Below are 25,812 nucleotides of genomic sequence, written 5' to 3' on the forward strand. Positions count from 1 at the left end.
AGAGCGTTTTAAGTGGTAGGCGAACTAAAGCCATTTGGAGTAGAACCTTCCAGCTGAGTGGACACAGTGGTTGACTCGCTGACTTGCTTTCCTCCCCAGAGCTTTCTCCTACCTGTCCCACACCATCCCCGATTTCACAGACAACTGTCTGATCAACATCATGAGGTGTGGAGAAGACTTCTATGCGACCACAGAGACCAATTACATCAGGAGGATCAACCCCCAGACCCTGGAAACCTTGGAGAAGGTATCAGTGAGTCTACAAGCAGCCTCAGTGCCTGACTTAAGGAATGGACCCTCTGCGGGGAGGCCAGGAGGCTGCAGGCACTCAGACAGGAGCCCCCTCTGAGCCCCTCGTCTCGGGCATCTTAGCACTAGATTCTAAGCTTCCTGATGGCAGGACTCTGCCCTGCCATCTCTGTGTCTGAATTCGTTCCTAGCACTCCCGTGACAAAGGAACACAAACTAGGTGGCTTAGGTCAACAGAAATGTATTCCCCCACAGTTCTGAAGGCCGGAAGTCTGAAATCAGGTGCTGGCAAGCCCTGTTCTCTCTGAAGCTTCTAGGGAAGGAAACTTCTTTGCCTCTTCCTGCTTCTGGTGGCCGCCCCTTGGTTTACAGATGCCTCGTTCCAATCTCCTGTAAAGATACAAATCACCCACCCTATTCCAGAATGACCTCATTTTAACCCTATTTCCAAAATATAGACACGAGCGGTTAGGACCTATTTCAACTTGCCTTTTTGGAAGGTCCAGTTCAACCCCTGACAGTGTCGACAGTCCTTGGCACTGAGTGGCTCCTCAGTGGAAATTTGAATGAATGACAGACAGTGCTGGGCTGTCCAGGACCCCCAGCAGCCCTGGAAAGGGAGGCATTAGGCAGAGAGCACGGGTGCAAAAATCAGTGCCCACGCGGATACCTTTCCTGGGCAGAAGCGAGTCTACATTTTCATGAAGATCAGTAGACCCACTTTCAGTTTTCTCCAGCTGGCTGTTCAAAGCCTTGATGTCTTTGCAATACATCTTAACAATCTGTTTGAGGGAGTACTTTTCTTAGCCATGAAATCATGTCCAGCTCCTCTGACGCTAGGCAGCATAGGTCCAACTGAGGAGCGCTTTCCACAAAGCTGCAGAGAGGAATCACTAGGTGAGAAGGAGGTAGCGCCCGACTTTTGGCTGAAGGTTGTGCAGTTCTCAGGGAGGAAGGGTGGACAGCTGGTTCCCTGGCCACCCCATTGCTCTATGGTTGTGGCCTGTTTGGAGTCGGGATCGTTACTGAGGTCGTTAGTCAGTGTTTCCCTTTGACCAAATGCTTTTTGTAACCTCTCAGTTCCCAGAATAACCCTAGGAGAGAGGCCTGGGGATTTATGCCTCTGTGGGATACAAAAGGGGAGGATTTAAATGACTTCACCAGGGCCGAGATTAGCACCCAGGCTGCCTCTCTGCCCACGATGTTACTTGGAGCTCTCTGTGGTAAGGCATCGGGTTTCCACACCGAGGCCACCTGGCAGGGCCAGAGAGGGACAATGTTCAGAGAACACACGTAGCTCACCAAGCCCCCTGCAGCCTGTGTGCTGTGGGAGCCCCCATGACGTGACATCAGGTCGCAAGAGAAAGCGTCTCCTTTAAAGGCAATGTCTGCCTTATTTTCAGGTTGGGAGACATGCAAAAATAGCCGTCATCTCCCTGAGCCTGGAGTCAGGCAGCTTTTGGCGGGACTTCACCCTCTCCCTTTTTTAAAAGCAGCTGACTGTCGTGTTTTGCAGGTTGATTATCGTAAATACGTGGCTGTAAATCTGGCAACATCACATCCTCACTACGATGCTGCTGGAAATGTTCTCAATGTTGGCACGTCCATCGTGGACAAGGGGAAGACAAAATATGTGATCTTTAAGATCCCTGCCCCAGTCCCAGGTGGGTCATCCTGGGGCTGGGATGAGGCGTGAACACCAAGGGTGGCTCTTTGGGAAGAGTTCTGGTTCTGGTTGATGGCACAACGCTCAACCTGATACTTGCCCACATCCATGACTCAGAGGACCATGGACTCGCTTTTCTCCTTTAGGAGAAAAGGGATGATGCTACGTGTCCTTTTGGAAGAAGTGAATCCCTTTGCTCTTCCGACCTCCTTTTCTTTCGATTCCTGTTCATTATTTCATTCATTTATCCGTTAATTGTGTATTTATCAATCTATCCACTGATGTTGTCATCCATCCATCCATCATCCATCATCCATCCGTCCTTTCATTCATTCATTTTTTAGTTTTCTGGCAAACCTCCCATCTGTCAGGGCTGTGCTGCTCTCTCTCATCCCAGCCCCAGAAGCCAGGCTCCCCGGGTTATTCAGGGAGCTCAGGCCTGCTGGCATCCACTCCAGATTCCGCCCTGTTCCCTGGGCCTTCTAGACATTCTTCACTCAGGCCCGGGAGCCTGGCATGGCGCCCAGGCTGATTGTGATTGCGCGTTCCTGCGGGGGAGAAGGGTGGGACTCCTAGCCCTTATTTGGGCAGGACCCTCTCGAAACCACACCCGGGAGACCAGGCCTCCAAGGGCGGCTGCACGGGCTCCCGGGACGGTGCAGGACTGCGAGGGTGCTCAGCTAGACCTTCTGGTTTAGGAAGACGGGTTCCCATCCGAGATCGCTCCTGGCCCGTCCCTTACCATTCTGTAGAGCACCCCCCGTCCAGCAAATTCCAGGCTCCACTGGCAGACGGGAATCCCTGGGTCACATGGTGCAGTGAGTGCTCTTGTTAAATGGAACCCCTGTTAATTAAGCCAATAAAGGGATGCAGGGTCCGGCTCAGGATCCTAGAATGTCCCACCTGAGGGTAGGCTAGCCATTTGAGTTTGCCACCTCATGTTCCCGAGGACTGGGAGCCCCAGGGGATCGGGTGACGTCCCCACGGCTCACAGCAGGTACCCTCCGCACCTGCTCCAGGCTGGCGCTTCACCAGGATTCACAACTGCCTCCTGCCTCCCAGGCCAGGGTGACTTTCCTTCCTGTTTGCTTTGTGTTCCATTTGTTTAGTGAAGAAAAGACCTACCCCGCAACCCAACAGCCTGCCTCCCACCAGCCAGCTGTTTACAGGGTGCACAGGTGGCCACAGGAATGGCAGGGACGCTTGCGTGTAACTCATTATAACCCAGCCGCAGGCCTGGGTGGGGAGGCCTTTTGGCCAGCGGCTGACTCATCCTTGCAGAGGAATAAGGAAACCGAGCAGTCCCAGGCACCTCTGCGCTGGGTGCCGGGTGAGGTGCCTGGCCTCCTGCAGTATTTCCTTCAGTTCCCCCCCCTTCCCTCCAAGGGTTGTCCCTCCAAAGAACAGAGGAGGAGGCCAGGCTGAGGGGACTGTGCCCTTTGGCTTAACCCTGTGCCTCTGGCTGTCCCGCCAAGCCTCAGTTTCCCATCTGTAACATGGGACTCATACAGCCGACCCTGACTGTCAGAGTCTGTCACATCAACACAGGCACTTGGGCTCACTCCTAGGTCTTTCAGAACAGGTAATGCCAAGAGAAATTCACAGAAACCCTGTGAAATGCATGTCAGATGATGGACCTCAGCAGCATGTCAAAGCTTAACCTTGGGAAGCTAGCCCGTGGCCCGGGTGTGGCTGCGCTCAGTCGCTCAGTCGTGTCCGACTGTTTGCGACCCTGTGGACTGTAGCCCGCCAGGCTCCTCTGTCCATGGGGATTCTCCAGGCAGGAACACTGGAGTGGGTTGCCATGCCTCGCTCCAGGGCATGGCCTGGGAGACTGAAGGAAATACAGAGCCGTGGGCCCTGCCCCACAGGCTGAGTCAGCCTCCACACTTTGTCATGACCCCCAGACCATCTGCATGCACGTTCAATGCTTCAGGAGCATTGCTCCAGAGCCGGGGTTGGCAAATGTTTTCTATAAAGGGCCCCAGAGTAACTATTTGAGACTTTGCCGGCTGTGTGGTCTGCGCCACGTCTGCTCGACTCTGAATCCTGAAGGCAAAGCAGCTGTGGACTCTGCAGGAGGCGGCAGCGTGGCCCACGCTCCAGATAAACCTTTATTTCGGAAGCAGGTGGAGGCCAGCTTAGCCCCAGGCCAGAGTTGCCGACGCCTGGCCCTAAGGCCCAGAGACCCAGGGGCCTTGAGCCTGGGGAGGCAGCAGTTTCACATGCTAAACCAGGCCCCCAGGGCGGGTGTGGGGGAGGTCCGGTCCCTGCCTCAGCCAGGCAGCAGCCCTTCGACCGGTTTGCTGTCGACTCTCAAAGGTTCTTCTCCTCAGCAGGGTGGGCTGAGAGGCTGGGCTGTAGGAGGCGGTGGCCCCGTGGTGTCCTTGGGGGGCAGTCAGGTCCCAGCTGCTCCTGAGGCTGGCTTCTCTCCAGGGGGCAGGAAGGAGGGCCGGAGCCCCCTGAAGGACACGGAGGTCTTCTGCTCCATTGCCGCCCGCTCCCTCCTCTCCCCGAGCTATTACCACAGCTTCGGAGTCACCGAGAACTACATCGTTTTCCTTGAGCAGCCTTTCAAGTTGGACATCCTCAAGATGGCCACGGCCTACATTCGGGGCGTGAGCTGGGCTTCCTGCCTGGCCTTCCACGGGGAGGACAAGGTAAGGCCTAGCCGGGGACCCCCCCCAACAGCCCCAGGACAGCCAGAGCCAGCCGGAGGTCAGCAGGCGGGGCGGGCAGCTCAGCGGGGGAGGAAGCGAGCTCCCAGGCAGTGTCCCCAGAGGCACCAGCCGGCCTTCCAGAGACTTCTGAGGCTGGGTGGGCCTTCACAGGGGTCCCGAGTTAGGGCAAGGGGCTCAGCATCATCTGTTTAAACAGCACATGGGTGTAGAAAGCAGCGGCCAAGTCCCCTCCTTCTCCCCGTCCAGCCCTGCCAGAGGGCCCCTCTGTCGTCCATTCAGCAGCGCTCTGCTCCCCTTCCTGTGCGCCACGAGCATCCTCGGGCACCCATACAGAGGTGTCTTTGTGGCCGCCCCCTCTTTAATGCCTGCATTCTCAGGGAGGAGAGGAAGCAAAGCAGCTCCCTGAGGTCCCTCCCCTGCTCAGAACCTTCTGCTGGTTCCCCGTCTTCCCCAGAATCGGAGCCACAGGCCTCTCTCACCGGCCTGGGAAGGCCCTCATCATGCCCTCAGCCCAGCCTCTGGCTCCCTCCTACACCTCAGACCTGCCGCACAAGCGTTCCTGCCTCGGGGCCTCTGCACTTTTTGCCCCCTCCACTGGAACGTTCTTTCCCAGCCGGCTCCCTCCCCTTGTGAATCCAGGTCTGGCTCTAAGCTCCCCCACCCCCCCCACCCCCCCCCCCGCAGCTCTATCACCGAGGTCCCCCTAGCTGTCACAGATCCCTCCCCACTACCAGGCTTTCTCCACCTCCCACCTCATTTTCCCAGTCGTGCTCAGCCATCATCCTTCACATGTTGTACATTTGGTCACTGACCCTTGGCCTCACCCCCACTGGACTATAAACTGCATGAAAGTGTAGAGGGTTTATCTCTCTAGTTCCCCCGAAAATATATTAGTGTTTGTGGCACGAATGAGCTGGGCAAGGGGGCCATCAGGGGGCCGGCGGAAGTGGGTTTGCTCTGGGGGACTTGAGCATCAGGGCCCCGTTGGCCTCCAGGCTCCAGGGATCCCCCAGGAATCTCTGGCCCCAGAGAGTCCCACAGTGAGAGCCCCTGAGCCCTGGCAGGGCTTTGAATGCATTTGGAGAGTTTTCTGAGCTGTCCCTACAGCTGACCCCAGGATTGGGTTTATGGGAAAGAAGTGCCTGTCACGTCACCCTGTGTTCATCTCCCACTGTCCCTCCTCCTCTGCAACACTCAGCCCTCATCACCCCCACTTAACTTCAGAGCTTGATTTTGGGGAAAGAGAGAAAGAGACGATGAGCCAGAGGAGGTGGCTGGAGCTGCCCCTCCCTCCTTTCAGAGGAGGATGGTTAGGCCAGAACTGCCAAAAGAAAGAAAACACCCCTTCACCCTCGGATTAAGCAACTAGGGCTGTAGATACGGCTAATTGCCACCCAGAGCGATGCCGCCTGTGACGCCCAGAGGTGTGTACGGAGCCTACTGGGCTGGTATCAGCTTGACTAGACCGGTCACTCAGCACCGCAGCCCTCCAGGGCAGCCCGGTCGCTGGGACAATCTGCAGTGGGCCGGGGCTTTGGTGGGGGGTCCAGGACGGGGCTTCAGGGGCTCTGGCCATGGGTGGGACCTGAGGACGCTGAGAGGGCTGGCCCTGACTGGTCCTCCCCAACTTGGCCATTGCTGGGGAGCTGGCCGCTTGCCGCCGACCTGGATCTCAGTTGAGTGAAAGTCGGGGAGACGCTGCACTTTCAGGGGCCTCCCTGAAAAGTCCGGTCCTCCACGTGAGGCCGAGACCCCATGTGGCAAAGCTTCCCTCCTCCCCATGGCTTCTGGTGAGGTTTGCCCCCTGGAGTGGGACAGAGAGGCTCAGAAAGTGGAGGGGTTGCTTCAGGGTCCCGAGCAGGTGAACCATTGGCTGGGGCTTGTCCCCCACCCAGTGCTGCAGCATGGGGCTGGCAGAGGGAGAGCTGAGCCCCGGGCTGCATCTCCTTTCAGACTCACATCCACATCATCGACCGAAGGACGCGGAAGCCCGTGCCGACCAAGTATCACACGGACCCCATGGTGGTGTTTCACCACGTCAACGCCTACGAGGAGGACGGCTGCCTCCTGTTCGACGTTATCGCCTATGAGGACGGCAGCCTCTACCAGCTCTTCTACTTGGCCAACCTGAACGAGGACTTCAAGGAGAACTCCAGGCTCACCTCCATGCCCACCCTCAAGAGGTTCGTGCTGCCCCTCCACGTGGACAAGGTAACGGCTTGAGTTCTGGGGGAGGTGAGCCCACTCAGGAGGTGGCTTTGGTTCTGATTTCATTGACATTGAAATTCAAAATAAGGTGTTCTTAGAGAAAGGCAGAAAATGCTTTCATTATTTTTCCAAATACTGAACATATTCAGGGTAGAAATTTTAGAAAATATAGATTAAGTGAAAAGGAAAAAAATCACCATAAGCCCATTGCAAATATATTTGTATTGCCTCCCAAGTCTCTCTCTCTCTGTAGATAGACAGGCAAATAGACAGGAAGATATACATACATATTAGTATATAATGATATATATGCATATAACATATGCATATTGTATATATACATCAAAGCTGTTAAAAAGTATGTACAGTATGATTTTCTTTTCTGAAATTAATATATAGCATATAAATATGTATTTCTTAATTTTAGAGAAAAAATTGCACTGTGCATAATTTTTAACAGCTTTAATGAAATATAACTCACGTACCATACTATTCACCCATTTTCACTCATTTAAAGTGTACAGCTCAATGGCTTTTAGTATATTCACAGAGTTGCACTACAATCAATTTTAAAATATTTTCATTTCCCCCAAAAGAGCCTCCCCCATTCCTTCCACCCCCAGGTAACCACTGCCCTACTTTCTATCTCTGTGGATTTGCCTATTTGAGATATTTCATATAAATGGAATCATACCGTAAGCAGTCTTTGTGGCTGGCTCCTTTCACTTAGCATGTTTTCAAAGTTCATCAGTACCGTGGCATGTATCAGTGCCTCTATTTTTCATGACTGAATATGTACATACTCTTTTTTGTACTGCTTTTCTGTCCTCCTCATATATCTAAACATCTTTCCATGACATTAAACATTCTTCTGTGACATCATTTTAAATATTTGCCTGACAATCTGCGGTGGGGATTCATCTCCAGTTGCTTACCCATTTCCCTGTTGTTCAACAGTCCTGTTCTTGCATTCAAAATGACCACCAGGCCAGACATTACCGTCAATTAGGGTGCTGCTGCCTAAGCTCTGGGCTTGGTTTTAAAGGCTACAGAGGCTTCTGGCTCCAGAACTTCCTTACTTCATGACTTAATTAATTTAAATGGAACCCAATTGAGTTCAATTCAATTTTGATGGCTCATCTGTACTGAACACACTCTATGTACCAGGTACGTTGCAAAGCATTTTATTTTCTTTACCTCACTTAGTGATCAAAACCTATGGGAGAGATCCACACGTTAGCCTCATTTTACAGATGAAGAAACTGAGGCTCAGAGAGGTTAAGGAATGTGCCCAAGATCACACAGCCTGGTAGCAAAGCCAAGACTGGCTCTGAGCCCTTCCTTGGAGCTGGTAAGGGGTATAACTCTGCAGATCGCCCCAGGGGGTCACCCTGACCCCTCACAGGGTCCCCCCTGCAGGCCTAGGGAACAGGAGACACTCCTACATGCCCAGGGAGGCTTCCGCCACCCCCCCTAGACCCCTCCCAGCCAGAGGCCCTGGGGCCTGCATTTGAGCCCAGCTTTGTCAGACCACAGAGCTGGGTCCTTTCTCCTCTCCAGCGTTTCCCCCCATCTGCAGTCACTTGTGTATCTCTGTCATGATGTTCACTGTATTTCCTACCACTTCTGTTAAATTTACAAAATCACGTTTTCATTTAAATCAACTCACTCTTTCCCTAACTCATTTGGAAGGGAACCTATGACAACCCAGGGCAAAGCCAGCGTTGCGTGCTGCCGAAGGAGGAAGCGATGAGCACCAAGTGCTGTGACGAAGCACAGGTCCCGAGCACTGGCCTGATGCTGTTGCTCTTGCCAAGACCCGATCTCTCCCTTAAAGAGAACACTGGGAAAGTATTCGGTGTTAAGGGTATAGTGGCACGTAACTGAGACGCTCTCCTTGACCCGGTCAGGAAGATTGGAAGAGAAGGGATTAACTTTCTCCCAGTGTGATTCAGGGCTAACGAGTGAACAGCAGGGCCCCACAGAATCTCCACCTGAGCCCCTGGCCTCTGCGCCCCCCACTCTGGGAAGTTCCACAGTGCAGTGCTTGGAGCATTTCCTGGCTCCAGGGTGCAATGGGGGCGGGGTGGGGGGCTGTCACCCAGAGGGCGAGTCCGGAGGCCCGACCCTTCCCCCTGCCTCACAGACCTCAGCCTGGGGTGGTGCACAGAGAGGAAGCACTCTCCTCTGACGCCGCACCGCGGGATTCTGTCACCTCTTAACAAGCTCGAGAAACAATCTGCTTCCTTGGAACCAAGCTAAGAAGTTTAGCCTGTACAGTTTAAACAGGCGCTGCGTGAACCATCTGCAAAGAAAAGTGAGCGCTGGGAAGGGTAGCTCTGGCCACGCTTTTTAATTGCTATTTATTGTCCCTTAAAAAAATGTCTTCTTGCTTCACTGCATGTGGACAGGGGCAGGTTGAGCAGGCAGACACGGCCTGTGTGTTCAGATCCAGCAGCTCCAATTCCACCCCATCCGCAATCTACATTACAGAGGGGCCTTGGGGGCGGGCGATGCCACCTTTTCTCAAATGCCCTTCTTTCTGGGGCCTTTGCGCGTCGCTGTCCCTCTGTCGTCCTCTTTCCATGAGTCCTCCATTCTCGTCCTGGCCGCTGGTCGGACTGGCCTGGGGGCTCCGGGACCACCAGTCCAGTGAAGGCAGGACCTCCAGGGGAGGGGTCGGGGTGGGCATGGCTCCCAGGCACCCCCCACCCCCACCCCAGGATCCTAGTTCCTGCTCATCCTTCAGGTCTGGCGTCCTGACTCCCTCAGTGGGTTTGTACATCCCAGTGGCACCTACAACTCTTTGCTCACATTGATCTCAGGAGTAATGAGCTTGTTGGGTCACCTCTTCCTGTGAAAGCTCCCAGGGGGCCCGGACTCTTGGTCTTGTCAGCTATTTATCCCCTGTACCCATCACAGGGTCTGGCTCTCCACAGGTTCTCTTGAAGCCCTTAGATATTTTAAATGAATGAATGAGAAAGGTGATGCAAGGTCTCTCAAAGGACACAAGGCCTTCCTTTAGCAGTTGGAACACTTCCGAAGTGGAAAGCGCCTTCCACGTAGAATGGGCTAAAGTGAATGAAGTGTGTTCAGAAGTCTGAGGCCTCCCAGCTGTCCCAGATTCTCTGGCATTTGGGCCAGCTGGGGTCAGAGGAAGGAGGGGCCCGTTGGTACCCTTGGCCTGTTTGTTAGGGTGGCATGGGGGTTGTCTAAGGTGGGGCTAGGCCTCCAGGGGCCTGGGTGGTGTGGCCCGTTTGTGCCAGCTGCCCTGCCCTCACCCTGCAGGGCTCCGTGCGCTGCCATGGGGGTGGCATCTTTGACCTCGAAGGGGTGGCTCCAACTCCTGGCTCCGTGAATTTGGTTTGTCTTGTGTTCAAATAGCAAGAGAAGCCCTGTTCCTCGAGGGCCCCCTCTGCGCTGGGCCCTGTGTTGGACGCCTTTTCTTCTCGTAGACCCAGGCCAGAGGGGCCCCTGATCTGGCTTTTCTCCAGTGGCCCTTCTCCACAGAGTGAGGAACCCACGGGGCCACAGGATGCCCACCCAGAAGGGCACCATTCCGACCCCAGCTGTAACCTGGGATCCCTGAGTTCCTTGCCCAGATGTCCCACACCTGCCTCCAGCGCCTGCCTCTGTCCTCCTGAGGGCAGACAGTGCTGCTGGTGTGTCAGCCTCAGGCCCACAAGGAAGGCAGGGAGGCTGGGGCTTCCATGCAGCGGGGAGAAAAGGGGGTGGGGAGCCTGGGCCCAGAGGCCGGCCTTCATTCTCCCCTGCAGCCCACTCCAGAAGGCCAAGGAGTCCTGGAATTCTAAATTCACATGCGTGCTTCCAGACCCAGCACCTTGCACTAGAAACCTGCCGCGATGAAGCAATGTTCTCTGTCCAACGCAGTAGCCGCTGGACTGGATGCCTGGGCTATTGAAATGCAGCCAGTGAAGCCGAGGAATGGAATTTTAAATTTTACTGAATTTAAATTTAAATAGCCACCTGTGGCTGGGGGTGGTTGCCTCACCCTGGACAGCACAGTTCCACAACACGTTGAAGCTCTGTGTATAAAGGAAGGGAAGATAAAATGGTATTTGACTTAACCATTCAATATATGTGGACACAGGGTTGGTGGGCCTCTGCGCTCATCCTGGGTCCTGCAAATGTTGCGTGAGTGCTGAGTCATTTCGGTCATGTCCAACTCTGTGCGACCCCATGGACTGTGGCCCACTAGGCTCCTCTGTCCATGGGGGTTCTCCAGGCAAGAATACTGGAGTGGGTTGCCATGCCCCCCTCAAACGTGTGGGGTGTGTAATGGTCTGCATGCTCCTCACCGAATCTGCATGTGAGTGCTTGAAGTTATTTGTCATCCCCATGACAACAGATGAGAGAGAAAGTAACGTGCCAAACGTCGCAGAATCATCGTAGGATTTGAGCTGGGATTTGCGTGCTTGTCTGTCTCATTCCAAGTTACTAACTACAGTGGGTTTGGCCCTGGACCAGGTGTTTTCATAACCATTATTTAATTTAATCCTAACCACGGTGCTCAGATGCCGGTCGAAGGGACCTTCGCTTGCACTCACCATCTGTCCAGAAGTTACAGATTGCCCCCAGTTTTACAAACAAGGAAGCAGGCTCCAGTTCACCTAGTCTCAGGGAGGCCTGCTGGAACTCACGAAGAAACCTATAGAGTCAGATTTCACACCCAGGACTGCCAAACTTCAAAGCCAGTGTTTTAGGGGGATGACTGAGATTAACTGCTTCTCCTGGGAGGTCCCTCGCATTGAAGAATTTCAAAGCCAGTCTGCAAGATTTTATTGAATTCTGGCTGGAGAGCGATTTCTTCCCAAAGCCATACACACTGGCCACAGAAAGCAGCTGAGTCATGCTCGTTACTGCTGTGTGTGGAAAAACTCACGGTCCATGCCTCAACCAGTCTGACCAGTTTCATGCTGGAGCTAGAAAACATGTCCGCAGACCGCCTCCCTGAGAATCAAGCCCAGGACATGCACAAGAGGCCCGTGGCTGCTGCCTCGTGACTACAAGGCAACCGGCAGGGCCTCTCGCCATCTGTGCAGCTGTGTGCACGGGCGGAGGCAAACGAGCTGCTCCCAACAAGACGCCCGGTGTGCCGGGCACTGGACGACTGTTTCACGCCCTTTGTCTGATTCTTACAACCACCTGCAAAGCACATGTTCTGCCTCTTGAGAGTCGAAGGAAAAGCTCATTAAGGCATACGTTCACACATTCCTTTAGCAGTTGCTTCTTAGGAGCTGCCTGTGTGCCATGCACAGGGTGAAATGTGGTCCTGTCTTCACAGGGAAGACAGCATCGAAGAAGGAGCCAGGTCCATAAAGGAGATAATTACAGTGTGGGACAGACGCCTTGGAGACACTGCAGACTGAGCTGTCAGGGAAAGGGACGCTGGAGCTGAGACCTGTGGGAGGGGAATGGGCCAGCCCCAGGGCCTTTGCACTTGCTTTGCCTGCTGCCTGCAGTGCTTCTGCTTCTGAGCAGAAGAACCACAGTGTGGAGGTCTGGGCTCAGCTTCTGCTCCCCTAGTGTGACCCTGGGCAAGCCACTTTCCTAGCCTGGGCCTCAGTTTCCTCCTCTGTCAACTGGGATTGCACTAAACACATCTCAAACTTCAGCTTCTAAGATGCAGTAAATGTCCTGCTTTCCTAGCAAAAAGCTGCTGTTGTTCAAATCTGTTGTTGTTGGGTAGTTGCTAAGTTGTGTCCGACTCTTTTGTGACCCCCCGGACTTTAGCTCACCAGGCCCTTCTGTCCATGGGATTTTTCCAGGCAAGAATACTGGAGTGGGTTGCCATTTATCGATTTAATTATAAAAACTTGTTTGGAGACATTTGGAAAGTCGAGAAAAGTTCAAATGAGAAGTCAGGCATGGTAGTAATTCTCCTCCTGGAATTTCACAGATGCTGGTGGTCTTGTTCCTTATCCCCCTCCCAAGTGCCCCACCTGAACTCACCCACCAGGGGTAGTGGCAATAATAATAATATAATAATACAATTATGTGATCAACAGCAGTTAACATTTGTTTAGCACTTACTGTTAACCTGGCCTTCTTGTAAGCCAACAGCATGGGTTAGTTATTTTATTTAATTTGCATGATAACTCGGAGATGCATATGCTATTTATACAATGCTTGTGCTATACCTCATTATACAGGTGGGGAAACTGAACTTCAGAGATGTCAAGTAACTTGTTCAAGTACCATGGCAAGTGTGTGGGGACACAGGGAGTAACTGCTGCTCGATAGATATTTAATTAATTGTGTTACGTCTCTCTCCCGGGTTAAAGTACTGAACCAAGTCTTGACTATCACTTAAGACCAAGAGATGTCCTTCATAGATATTTTTTCCTCCCAAGTAATTTTTTTCTCATGTTTGTTTTTCTTTCCTGCTTGTTTGTTTTTCTCCTATTTTTTCATAAGAGAAAATACTGAAAATCTAGAAAACATAGACAAAGAAATTAAAGTCTGCATCACCCGCTGCATGCTCTATTGTTACTATTTGGCACATTTCTCCCAGGCTCTTTTCAATGTGATTTCTTTTCTTTTTTAACCTGGCTGAGTTCAGACCGTGTCTGTGGTTCTCTCTGCTCTTTCACTCGGTGTTCCCCATGTCATTATGAACTCTTTATAAACACCTTTTTAATAACTGATGCAGCCTTTGACAAATGACTCACACAGTATTTAAAAAGCGAGAACTTACCCATTTCACCTGTGAGGGATCAGGCAGCCCAGAGCAGGAGAAAAGTTCCAAGGTTTCAGAGCCCCCTTCCACAACCCACCAGCTTTGCCTTCTTCGGGGAGTCACCTCCAGTCCCCGATTCTCATTTTTAACTGAGAACACCAATCATGTAATAGCTGCTTCTGGTGGCTAGCGTGAGGCCAAAACAAGATGATAGACACTGAAGCGTTCTTTTAAAAATATGCACATAAAGCCAGTGTTTGCTCTGGACAACGTTTTGATTTATTTGGAAAAACTGATCTCTTTCAGAATGCAGAAGTGGGCTCCAATTTAATCAAACTGTCGTCTACAACAGCACGAGCCCTAAAGGAAAAAGATGACCAAGTCTACTGTCAGCCGGAGTTGCTCTATGAAGGTAAAACGCATCTTCTCTCCTGTGGTCAGAGGAAGGGCTGAATGTCCTCTTTACGTAACGCCTCCGTCCAGTGCAGAGGAGCTGTGTGTGGACCAGGGAGGGAAGGGAAGGCTGTGGGACTCTAGGCGTTGTACTGGAGACGCTTCTCTCTCATGTACCTTCACACCCCTCCCAGCACTGGGGTGGTCTCTAGACCCGGGAACTTTCACGGCTGGCCTTTTGAATGCTGCCATGTTATTTTTTTGCTTTCTTCTAAAACATTTATTTATTTATTGCATTTAAATTTTTATACACTTTTTAAAGGTTACTTTCCACTTCGTTATTCCAAAATATTGGCTCTGTTCCCCATGTTGTACAATCATCCTTGAGCCTGTCTTACATCCAATAGTCTGTACTTCCCTCTCCCCACACCTGTATCACCCCTTCCTCCCCCCTCACTGGTAACCACTAACTTGTTCTCTGTCTCAAATGCTGCCATGCATTTGCAAAAAATGCTCGACATTGCTCATTATTAGAGAAATGGAAATCAAAACTGCAGGGAGGTATCAGCTCACACCGGTCAGAATGGCCAGCATCAGCCAAAAAACAAAAAAAAATCTATAAAAAAAAAATGCTGGAGAGGGTATGGAGAAAAGGGAACCCCCTCTTGCAAAGTTGGTGGGAATGTAAACTGATACAGCCACTATGGAAAACAGTATGGAGATTTCTTTGAAAACTAGGAATAAAACTACCATGTGACGCAGCAATCCCACTGCAGGGCCTACACCCTGAGGAAACCACAGTTCCGATGCTGCCGTGTGCTGGACAGCACAGCATACGCGGGTCTCCACCTGGGCACACTGAGCACCCTGCAGAACAGGCGCTGTCTCCTCTGCTGGCCAGAGGAGAAAACTGGGCCTCAGAAAGGCTGTGCGCCACGCAGAACGTAAAGCCCCTCGGAGAGAAGCCACAGCCCCCTGAGCAAGGCTTCCCTGCCCAGCGCTGCGGCCGCGGGGTGGAGGGGGCGGCGCTGGGCGTTGCGGCTGTTGAGCAGCGTCCGGGGCCTGCAGCCCGACCGGGAACCACCGTCCTAGAGCAGAAGCCTGTGGAGCAGGGCCTGCGCCCCGTGCTCAGTGTTGTCTTAAGCACGAGACGGAAGCAGGCTCAGAGCAGGGCGTGCTCAGTGCGTAGGTGAGGAGCGAACTGGCCTGCCCAGGACACGGCTGGGGAGTGCAGGGGCAGGGCTCCAGGGGCCCGGCTCCCCGCATCGCTGCCCCATGCCACGGCGGGGGGACTTGGAAATTTAATATGACACAGCAGACATATGTAAATATGTATACATGGACATGGATGAAATTTGAAGGCTTTTTTGGATTACAAAAGTGATAGATATAATGAAATTTTCACATGAGAAACTTAGAATGGACAATATTAACTATGAGCCACAATAAGGAAGTTATCACCCCAGCAGCACTTCTAAACTTTTCCTCTACATTTATAACATAGTGGTGATAATTCTCTAAGCAGCCTTTTACATCTAATGTTATCATGGGGACATTTTCCCATGTTACTAAAATTCTTTGAAAATATTACTTTTTATTATATGATTTCATTAGATTTATCTAACTATTCCCCACTGATGCTTCCTCCACACTTCAGAAGTTTCTGTTCACACCCACATACATTTGCACGCACGTACTTTTTTTTTTTAAAGAGCTTTTAAAAAGTTGCAGTGGCCTCTGATTTTAATCATGTAATTCTCTTTGATTTCTATCTTGGATAATTAAAGATGTTTATACACTTAAAAACCAAGGTCTATCTTACCTTGCTCCCGAAGCTTCTAATAGAGCTGGGGTAATTATCCAAGGTTCCCTCCTCCTGCCCTTTGACCACCCTTGATCCAACTCAGGGCCTGAGTGAAGTTCAGGGATCCTGGCTTGGGAGCCATTTTTGTAGAAAGGATGCCTGGCCTGGATGCCACGAAGGGCGGGTGGTCCCAGCCCTCCTGAAGGGGGCTCTGTCAGCCGTGTCATCTCTCTCCAGGCTTAGAACTGCCTCGGATCAATTATGCCCACAATGGGAAGCCATACCGCTATATCTTTGCTGCTGGAGTCCAGTGGAGCCCCATCCCAACCAAGGTACTGGTCCCCGGCGGGGGACAGCCTGGGATGGTCATGTCTGTCTGCAAAGCTGAGTTCTCAGGGATGTCAGGACTGAGATGCCCTTGGGGATGGGGGTAGGTTAGAGAGAGAGGTCAGTTTGGGACAAAATATGCTGGAAGCAATGACGGAGCATCCAGGAGAGGGAACTGCTCCTAATGGGCTTCACTCAGGTAAGACGTGGTGGCCGGAGTTTATCCACTGATTTCTTTATCGGATGCATGTTTATTGAGCACCAGCTTAGGCACCCAGGAAAAGCAAGTGAACAGGAGGATCCTGGTTCCTGCCCTCAAGGAACTCATAGTCTCAAGCAGAGAAGGTAGAGCTGAAACTTGGAGGATTTCTTTTGCTTTTTAAAATTTTTTTATTCAAGTATAGTGGCTCAGTGGTAAAGAATTCACCTGCCAGTGTAGGAGATGAGGGTTCAATCCCTGTGTCCAGAAGATCCCCTGGAGAAAGAAATGGGAACCCACTCCAATGTTCTTACCTGGGAAATCTCATAGACAGAGCAGCCTGGCAGGCTACAGTCCATGGGGTCACAGAGTCGGACATGACTTGGCAACTAAACAGCTGTAACAACAGGGCTGATTTACAATATCACGTTAGTTTCAGGTGTTCAGCACAGCGGTTCATATTTTGGTTCTTAAACTGCTATTTGTTGAACACTTGCTGTTTCCCAGGGACCATGCTGAGTGCTGTACAGACATCACCTTTCCTTAGTAGCTTCAGTTTTTAGTAAGAAAATGGAAAATCTTTTTTTAAAAAATGCAATCAGTGCAGGAATGTACAATGAGAAAAATTAAGGTTCCCACACGCGCATCCACACACCCCGAGCCACTCCCCATTAATCCCACACCCTAAGAGGAAAGAGGCTTATTAGAGACAGAGAGAAGGCCAGGGAAGCACGCTTGGAAAGCAATAAAGAAAGCACATTATGCTTTAAAGGCTGGGCATTGAATATGTTAGATTATCTGATATGTATAAAAATTGCAATATAGTGCCCAATATCAGATAAATCCAGGGTTCTTATTTCTTAAAGAATTCAGAGTATATATCAGCTCTGCTGTGGCCGGGGGACCTTAGCTTAAAGTCGGAGAAGGAAGGGAGCTGCTTTCCTGTTTTTGTGCTGACCAAAGGCAGGTGTCATCTGGGGCCTATGCTCGCTAGTGTGAGGTCCCCATCTGAGGCGCTCACCCCTTCTCTGGGGCCTTGACGCCTTCCTATTCGCCGGGAATGAGCATGCCCTGCAACCACTCATTTCGCCTTTGTGCCCTTTGCATGTGCAGATAATAAAATATGACATTCTCACCAAGTCCTCCTTGAAGTGGAGAGAGGAGCACTGCTGGCCGGCGGAGCCCCTGTTCGTGCCCACACCGGGTGCCAAGGACGAGGATGATGGTAAGGCCTGGGAAGGGCAACCTGCTTGCTGCACTGTGCTTGTGGTCACCCCTCAAACCCAGACACCTTTCGGGTCTCGACTTGTGACTCCGCCCTCATCACACAGCTGGTGCAGCCATGCTTTGAAGTCCAGGCGGTTCTGAGTGCAAAGCGATAACAAGCCCACCCCCACTTCTGACATCAGCTGCAAGTTCAGGGGTCCCCAAGACCACCCTCAGCTTCAGTAGGAGCACCCACAGAAGACACTGAAAGCTGTTACACTCGTGGGGACGGTTATCTCAGCGGAAGGGTACAGACTGAAAGAGAAAAGGCGAGTGGGATGGAATCCGGGAGAATCCCATGGGTGGTCTCCGGTGATCCTCCCTGCGGGAGTCACAGGCCACTCCCACTTCCCCAACGAGCTCCACGGAGCGCGGCCAACCAGGGGTGCTCCCTCAGCCTCAGAGCCCGTGTGGGGCGTGGTCGCGCGGACCGCGCTGACTTCTAGTCTTCGCCCCTCTGGAGGTCGAGCTGAGGGCTGTGGCCCAAGTGCTAAATTGCTTCCATCGTGTCCCACTCTTTGCGTCACCATGGACTGTTGCCCACCAGGCTCCTCTGTCCATGGGATTCTCCAGGCAGGAACACTGGAGTCGGTTGCCATGCCCTCCTCCTGGGGATCTTCCTTACCCAGGGATCCAACCTGCATCTCTTATATCTCCTGCACTGGCAGGTGAGACCTTTACCATTAGTGCCTCCTGGGAAGCCCTGCGGCCCAAGGCCTCCCCGAATCACTTTGCTAGGCCGGGTTGGATGGCATGGCCTCAGGTAAATAAAGACCCTCTCGTCAGACCAACAGTCCAAGGACTCGGGCGTCATCTCCCAGGGGCAGAAGGAGAGACCTCCTTTTGGGGGAGACTAACACAAAAGCCCACTTCCTTTCTACAGAGCAACACTGCCCTGGCCCAGAGTGTGGAATCTTGGTTTTAAAATTCATTGCGGTGGCTGGGTCAGAACTTGTAACTCCTCTGAGCACGTAAACTTTCCAGGGAGCCCCTCAAAAAGCTTGTGGGATTCCTCTCTCGTCCAGGTTTGCACCTGACCAAAAGGTCCTTTCCCTCCTTGATTTTGCCCCAGAAATGCCCTGCCCGTCCCCCTGGGGATGCCAAGGAGGGTAACTAGAAGCCTGGGTGGGGCTGCCAACACCTGGGGGGAGGGCAGGCTGCCCGCTGAGCCTGCCAGCTGCTTCCCTCGGGCGAGAAGGGAGTGGTTTTCTACCTGGGAGTGTCTTCCTATTGACCTGCCTGGCACAGCGTGCCAGGCAGGGGACCCGAGTCACTGTTGCCTCTAAGGTAGGGGACGGTTGGTGCCACCTCCTGCCGAGGCTGGCCTCCCCCGGGTTGGGCATGTACGCCCTGCATATTCTCCTGTGGACAGGAAGCAGCCTTGTCTTCATTCCACCAGAGGAAAGGCTCGGAGCCTGCGGTCACTTACCCACGGTTGCACGCCCAGTACATACACAGGGGAGGGTTTGAGTCCAAGCTGATTTGACCTCAGTTGTGCTTAGCCACTCTGAAACCCGGGAGGCCTCAGGAAGAATCAGGAATATTTGCTGGAAGTTTATTGCTCTATTTTGTTTAGCCCTCTGTCCCTTTGAGAGTGAATATTTAGACTATTCTCATTTCACAAAGGGGAAAGCTGCACACACATGAGGTGGGTTGCACTTGTTCAAATGCCATTTGAATGCAGCAGGTCTGAGTTTAGGCTAAGTGCAGTGTTGAAGCTGATTCACTGTAACTGGAATTTCTAAATAGTAGGAAAATAGCCATTCTTCTGTATGTGCAATAATTCACAAAGTGCTTTCATAACTGACTGTGCAAGATCCTCTCAGCAGTCCCCTGAGAGTGGGGAGATTATCCCCACTCTACAGATGAAGAGACTGAGGCTCAGAAAGGTGAGGGGACGGGCCCAGCCAAGCCTTCCGATTTCCCTGGCCTTTCCCTTCAGCTCACACAGAATATCAAATTCACTTCCCTTCTGTTTCGATTCAGTTCAGTTCAGCCGCTCAGTCGAGTCGACTCTTTGTGACCCCATGAATCACAGCACGCCAGGCCTCCCTGTCCATCACCAACTCCCGGAGTTCGCCCAAACTCAACGTCCATCGAGTCAGTGATGCCATCCAGCCATCTCATCCTCTGTCGTCCCCTTCTCCTCCTGCCCCCAATCCCTCCCAGCATCAGGGTCTTTTCCAATGAGTCAACTCTTCGCATTAGGTACAAAGAACAGGGAGACAGAGCTGAGAAACTTAGCCCCCCCAGCTGGAAGAGGTTCGAGTGTGCACTTTTACAAAATGTCTCTCTTTGTTTCCCCAAAGGGATTATCTTATCGGCCATAGTCTCTACCGATCCCCAGAAGTCGCCTTTTCTGCTGGTTCTCGATGCCAGAACTTTTACGGAACTGGCCCGCGCATCCGTCGATGTGGAGATGCACCTGGATATCCACGGGCTGTTCATCCCAGACGCAGGCTGGGACCCGGGGAAGCAGGCCCCTTCCTGGGAGGCGCCGGCCAGGGCTGCCGCCGGACGTGCGGCCCCACGGACCTGACAGCCTGGAGGCTTTGGTCCTGGGGACCAGCTCTGCCCAGCTCCCGGCTGGCCCCGCCCCGGGGGAGGTGCAGGAGAGGTGGTCCTTCATTCCATTTCGCACTTATTCTTTCCGCAGCTGCTTTGAGTCAACGTTCTGAAAACAGAACTCATCGGTATCTTTTCTTTCATTTTATTTTGGCCATGAGGACCTTGCTTGAAAGTCAATCAAATGTTTATTGATTAGCTCTAGCCCTTGTAAGAAAGCCCCCTTCCTTGAGTACAAAGACAGTGACCATGAATCAGAAACTGTATTGTCACATAATCATTGTCCCTAGAATGGGGACCTATGACCCATTGGAGAAGAGACACAGAAAGATTTATCATTGCTCCCTGCTCCCTCTCTGCTTTCCGAGTGGACCTGGTCGTGAGTTCCAGCTTTCTCAACCAGCGGACCCAGAAGGCGTGTGCTCTGTGGTCATTCCATGCAAGGCATGGCATAATATAAATTAAAACTTTAAAGCCCTGTCAGACCTTAATTTTATTTTTTTACATGGCTTCTTCCTCTGAAGATCTTCTAAGGCAGAGAAACAGAGGCAAAGACAGGCGCCTCACGGTACACCCAGGGGGCCAGAGGGCTGGTGTGGGGTCCCCCACTGCAGCAGGGCGTGGAGGGGCTGGAGTCCAGGACTGAGTCCTGTCTTGCCTGACTGAGAACCAGGGCAGTGAGGTGCATCAGAGCCATACAGGACAGGAGTCCCCTCGGCAGTGTTCCCTGGAGATTCAGCCACGCTGTCATTTGTTTTCACCCAAGTTGTCCTGTGTTGGGTGTATTTTATTCACTACTCTACCCGCTGCACCTGGAAAACTGACTGGAGGATCAGGCTCTCAATTAAATATTTGTTGGATGAATGAATTCCACCAATGAAGAAATACAACTGTAATGTACCCACAAGAAATAGGTTTTTTTTTTTTAAAGAAATACATATTTTACTGAAGGTGTCCCAGGAAGACCAGGAAGGTGGTTCACATGGAGACCAATGATGACGCCCAGGTTCCTCTTCCAGCCATCCTTGGTCTCTCTTTCTTCCCCTGTTGTTCCTCAAAAGCTCATGTACCATTCCATTATTTCCATTTCAGCTCAGCTCATGGAGCCCATCAGACAAAAACTCAAACCCTGGGGATGGCAAAATAAATAAATAAACCTTGGGGATGGCAGAATGAAGACCATCTACTCTTCTCCTCTGGGGACCTCAGCATCTCCAGTATTGATAAGATGGATTGGGAGGAAATGTCAACCATGGTGGCCTAAGAAACACGTGATGGAGGCCTGCATTTGGGTGGCAGGAACGGAAAAGAGTTGACAGATGGGACAGTCACTCACCTATTCATTATTTTACTTTAAATATTTGAGAAGAGGGTGGTATTTAAAAAATGCTTCCCCACCTCTACTCAATTCTCATTGTCAAACACTACCCAGATATGGCCATGAAAAAAGGGCGCAGTTCGGCATGGAAGAAAAGTATGTCGTGGTTTATTTGCCTTGCTTAGGAAGACAGGTGAAATACCAGACCGATGAGGAAGGCTGGCATACCACGTCTTTTCTTCTCAGTTTCAAAAACACCAAAGGTCAGTGGTAGGACGTCTGATTTATCTCGATCCTGAATTCCCCTGTGTTTCAGACACAGGCCAGGGTAATTAGCTCAAAAGGCTGCAGGAGCCAAGACGCATGCGCCTTTCTTGAAGCCGAGACCGTCTGTCTTACCCTGGGAGCCTTCCTTGTTATGCTTCATGTGGGTGTAACGTGTGACCAGGAAGTTCTGCAGGAAAAATCACCGGGGATTTGTTTATTGCTTTGATAAAGCCACGGTATTTCACAAGCGCTCTAAGGATGTATCAGGTACGTGGTAAGCCTGCAAATGTTTGACCCACTAACTTTTTCCATCCAGGTTTTCTCTAATTTGATCCCACCCCAGGAATAAGCTAGATGTGTACGTGGACATGTGCTTAGTCGCTCAGTTGTATCCAACTCTTTGCACCCCATGGACTGTAGCCTGCCAGGCTCCTCTATCCATGTGGATTCTCCAGGCAAGAATACTGGAGCAGGTAGCCCATCCCTTCTCCAGGGGATCTTCCTAACCCAGGAATTGAACCGGGGTCTCCTGCATTGCAAGCAGATTATTTAGCAGCTGAGCTACCAGGGAATATCAACTCACAAAAAATATAAGTGCATTCCAGCTGTATCCGCATTACTGGGTTGTACTCATTTCCTCTGAAAGTCACCAAGCATCTGACTGACTGTTGAGATGGCTGCGGGTCCAGGTTACATGAAAACACCTTTGATCACTTCTTATGCTATTTAGAGACAGTTTGGATGGTTTTTAAATGGCCGGGAAAAGTCTTCCTCACGGCAAATCAGAACATGCAGACAGAAAAGTCGCCGCCAACTTCCTCTTCATCCAACAGCGGTGAGACCCGGGGCCTCTGCTCTTCAGGTTCCTTCCAGGAGTAGGAACCAGGTGCAGACACAGGGCCGCCTGCTGCAGCTGGAAGTGGGCTCTCGAGGTCAAGCACCAGCAGGAGGCTGGAGTTTCCTTGCACACAGCGAGTGGGGAGGGATGTGGGAGCCCTGTGTTGGGACAGGTGGGGATGAGCCAGCCTGCCTTCCTCCTGGGACCAGGAGGGACATGCTGAGTGGCCTTCGGGAGCACCTGGCAAGATGCTGAGGGTGCAGCTCCCGATGAGGGTGTGGAGCAGAGGTGGGTTGACTGAACAAAGCAGGTGCAGAGTAGATTCCCCAAGAGAGCAGTGGAAAGAGAGAGAATTAAGGGGATTGCTTTCTGTGATTATAAAATTCATATATATTCATTGTAGAACCCCTCGTGTTGTTAACCAAGCAATGAAAAAGATACCCATAACCCCATTACCAGAAGGAAACCCCTAAACCAACAAGGACCTACTGTGCAGCACATGGAACTCTACTCAGTGTTACGTGGCATCCCGGAGGGGAGGGGAGTTTGGGACAGCGTGGATACACGTATATGTATGGCTGAGTCCCTTCCCTGTTCTCCTGAAACTACCACAACACTGTTAATCGGCTATACCCTAACACAAAATAAAAAGTTTAAAGTTAAAAAAAAAAAAAAAGAAAACCCCTGAAATCCTTCTGGTGTATTTTTCCCCCATTTAAAAAAAATCTTGATGCACAGTTTACATATTGGCAATAGGTTTATAACCCACCAGTTTATAACCTGCTTTTTTCCCTTACTATACAAGTATTTTTCCCAGATCACTAAATTCTTCTAAGGGATGCAAATTATTCCATCTCTGGGACATGGTGTGATATGTACCAGCCTGCAGGTGGACATTTTGACACAAGATCTGTGACCTCATGTGTGTATTTCCAGGGCCCACCCCACATCTCTCTCTATATTCAGGTTCTTGTTATTGTCATCTTTTTTTTTTTTTTTTTTGGCTAGATTAGGCTTCCCAGGTGGCTCAGTGGTAAAGAATCCACCTGCCAATGCAGGAGAAGTAGGAGATGCAGGTTCGATCCCTGGATTGGGGAGATCCCTTGGAGGAGGAAATGGCAACCCACTCCAGTATTCTTGCCTGAGAAATCCCATGGACAGAGGAGCTTGGCAGGCTACATGGGGGTGCAAAGAGTCGGACACAGCTGAGTGACTGAGCACACGTGCATTGGCCAGATTCCCAACTTTGGATTTCTGAGCCAAAGAGTAGAAAAATGAGGTTTGGATGTTCTTTCAAAGGCCAGAGGTTTTGATTGATTCATAGAAAACTGAGAAGCCATTCTACAATCTAAGAGGCTCAAATGGTCACCGTGGCTATAGAGCTGAGAAATCCAACCTTCTCAGCAAACAGGGAAAAAAGCAGCTGCATGCGAAAAAACTGTTGTGCAGATCCTCCCATCTTCCTTTCCTCTGTTCTTTCTTATGCTCTGTATCTCTCCACTCAGTTCAGATACTTGTTCTTCTCAGGCATATAGTCACTCATGCACTCACTCACTCATGGACTCATCTACTCCCTCAGTGATGACCAGGACCACATTGGCATATAATGATCAGCAGAACCAGTACCTCCTCGGTCCTCAGGGATCGTATAGCACAGTGAAGGACACAGCACCAAGGAACAGGCCAACACAACTCAATGGAGTAGCAGTAAAAAAGGGACCCCCAGGGACCCCTAATCATGTCCTGGGAGCCAGAGACGGCTGACGTGTGAAGGATGGTAGTAGGTAACTAGGTAAAATGGGCAAAGCAGATAAAGAAAAGGGCATGGAGTCAGGAGAGAACTTGGTAAACTTGGGGTAGACATTTACCAAGAGCTTCTGTGGCACAGAAGAAGATGGACAGAAAAGACAAGTTGCAGCCAGAACCCCAGTTTATCCATACTCAGGTACGGAGTGGAATTGGCATTAACTAAAGAGAAGTCTCTGATGGTTTCTTCAAGGACAATCAAGGACTGATAGTAATTTTTTTTTAATAATCGCTTTTTTGAGATCTAATTCATATAGCATAAAATTCACTCCTTTAGAGTACTCAATTCAGCGGCCTTTAGCATCTTCAGTATTGTGTAACTATTACCACTGTCTAATTTTAGAACATTTTCATCACCCATAAAAGAAATCCTATACCCATGAGCAGCCACCCCTCATTCTGCATCCCTCCCCTACCCGGTTCTAGGCAGCCACAAACCTACTTTCTATCTCTATGGAATTGCCTAGTCTGGACATTTCATACAAAAGCAATCATACCATATGTGCATGTTTTGATATAAATGGAATCATATGGTAATATGGGCATGTCTTGGTAACTGATTTTTCAGCATGTTTTCAAGCTTCACCTACGTTGTATGAATCAGTACTTCATTCCTGTTGTGGATAAATAATATTCCATTGTATGAATAAACCACATTTTGTTTATCTGCTCATCAGCTGAGAGACATCTGAGTTGTTTCCTGTTTTTGGCTGTCATGAATGACATGCATGTTCAAGTTATTAATGTGGACGTATGTTTGCATTTCTCTTAAATGAGTGAAATTGTTGGATCCTAGGATGAATGTGTCTAACATTTTGAGGAATTGCCAAACTGTTTTTCAAAGTGGCTGCCCCCTTCTATAGTCTTACGAGCAGCATCTGAGGGTTTCAGTGTGCCTACACCCCCTAATTGGTTATTGTCTGCTGTGTTTAGTTTAGTCATCCTAGATACAATGAAGTGGTATCTCATCGTGGTTTTGATTGGCACTTCCCTAATAACTAATGATGTTGAACATCTTTCCATGTGCTAATTGGCCATTTGTGTATCTTCTTTGAGGAAATATCCACTCACATCCCTTGCTACTTTTAAACTGGGGTATTTGGAGTTTTTTTCTTTAATTATTATTGAATTGTAAGAGTTCTTTATATATTATAGAAATAAATCCCTCATCAAATTTATGCTTTGCAATATTTTCTCTCATTCTTTGGGCAGTGTTTTCACTTTCTTGATGGTGCCTTTTGAGGTACAAAAGTTTTAAAATTTTGATGAAGTCCAATTTAATCTAATTTTTCTTTTATCTCTTCTGCTTTTGGTGTTGTATCTAAAAAAACATTATTTAATCTATGGTCCCAGAGATGTATGCCTATGTGTGCTTCTGTGAATGTTATAGTTTTAGCAGTTATATTTAGGTCTATGGTCCATTTTGAGTTAATTTTTGTAGACAGTGTGAGCTAGGGGTCCCACTTCATTCTTATGCATTCAGGTATACAATTGTCCAAGTATAGAAGTCACCATTTAGGGTGGA

The 25,812-nt window shown here is 50.6% G+C and overlaps 1 protein-coding gene across 1 annotated transcript in view; it reads left to right on the forward strand.

Moving 5' to 3' along the window:
* Positions 1-21,830, forward strand: part of BCO1 (beta-carotene oxygenase 1) — a 32,783-nt gene extending 10,953 nt beyond the window's left edge. The window contains 10 exon segments of the mRNA XM_025268442.3: positions 100-247; positions 1,766-1,913; positions 4,352-4,575; positions 6,550-6,807; positions 13,811-13,916; positions 15,939-16,033; positions 17,341-17,452; positions 19,803-20,029; positions 20,031-20,108; positions 20,110-21,830. Coding sequence (XP_025124227.2) covers positions 100-247; positions 1,766-1,913; positions 4,352-4,575; positions 6,550-6,807; positions 13,811-13,916; positions 15,939-16,033; positions 17,341-17,452; positions 19,803-20,029; positions 20,031-20,108; positions 20,110-20,253 — 1,540 coding nt within the window. The 3' untranslated portion in view covers positions 20,254-21,830.
* The last annotated feature ends 3,982 nt before the right edge of the window (positions 21,831-25,812 follow it).

The sequence above is a fragment of the Bubalus bubalis genome, chromosome 18, assembly GCF_019923935.1.
Source record: "Bubalus bubalis isolate 160015118507 breed Murrah chromosome 18, NDDB_SH_1, whole genome shotgun sequence".
Lineage (NCBI taxonomy): Eukaryota > Metazoa > Chordata > Mammalia > Artiodactyla > Bovidae > Bubalus > Bubalus bubalis.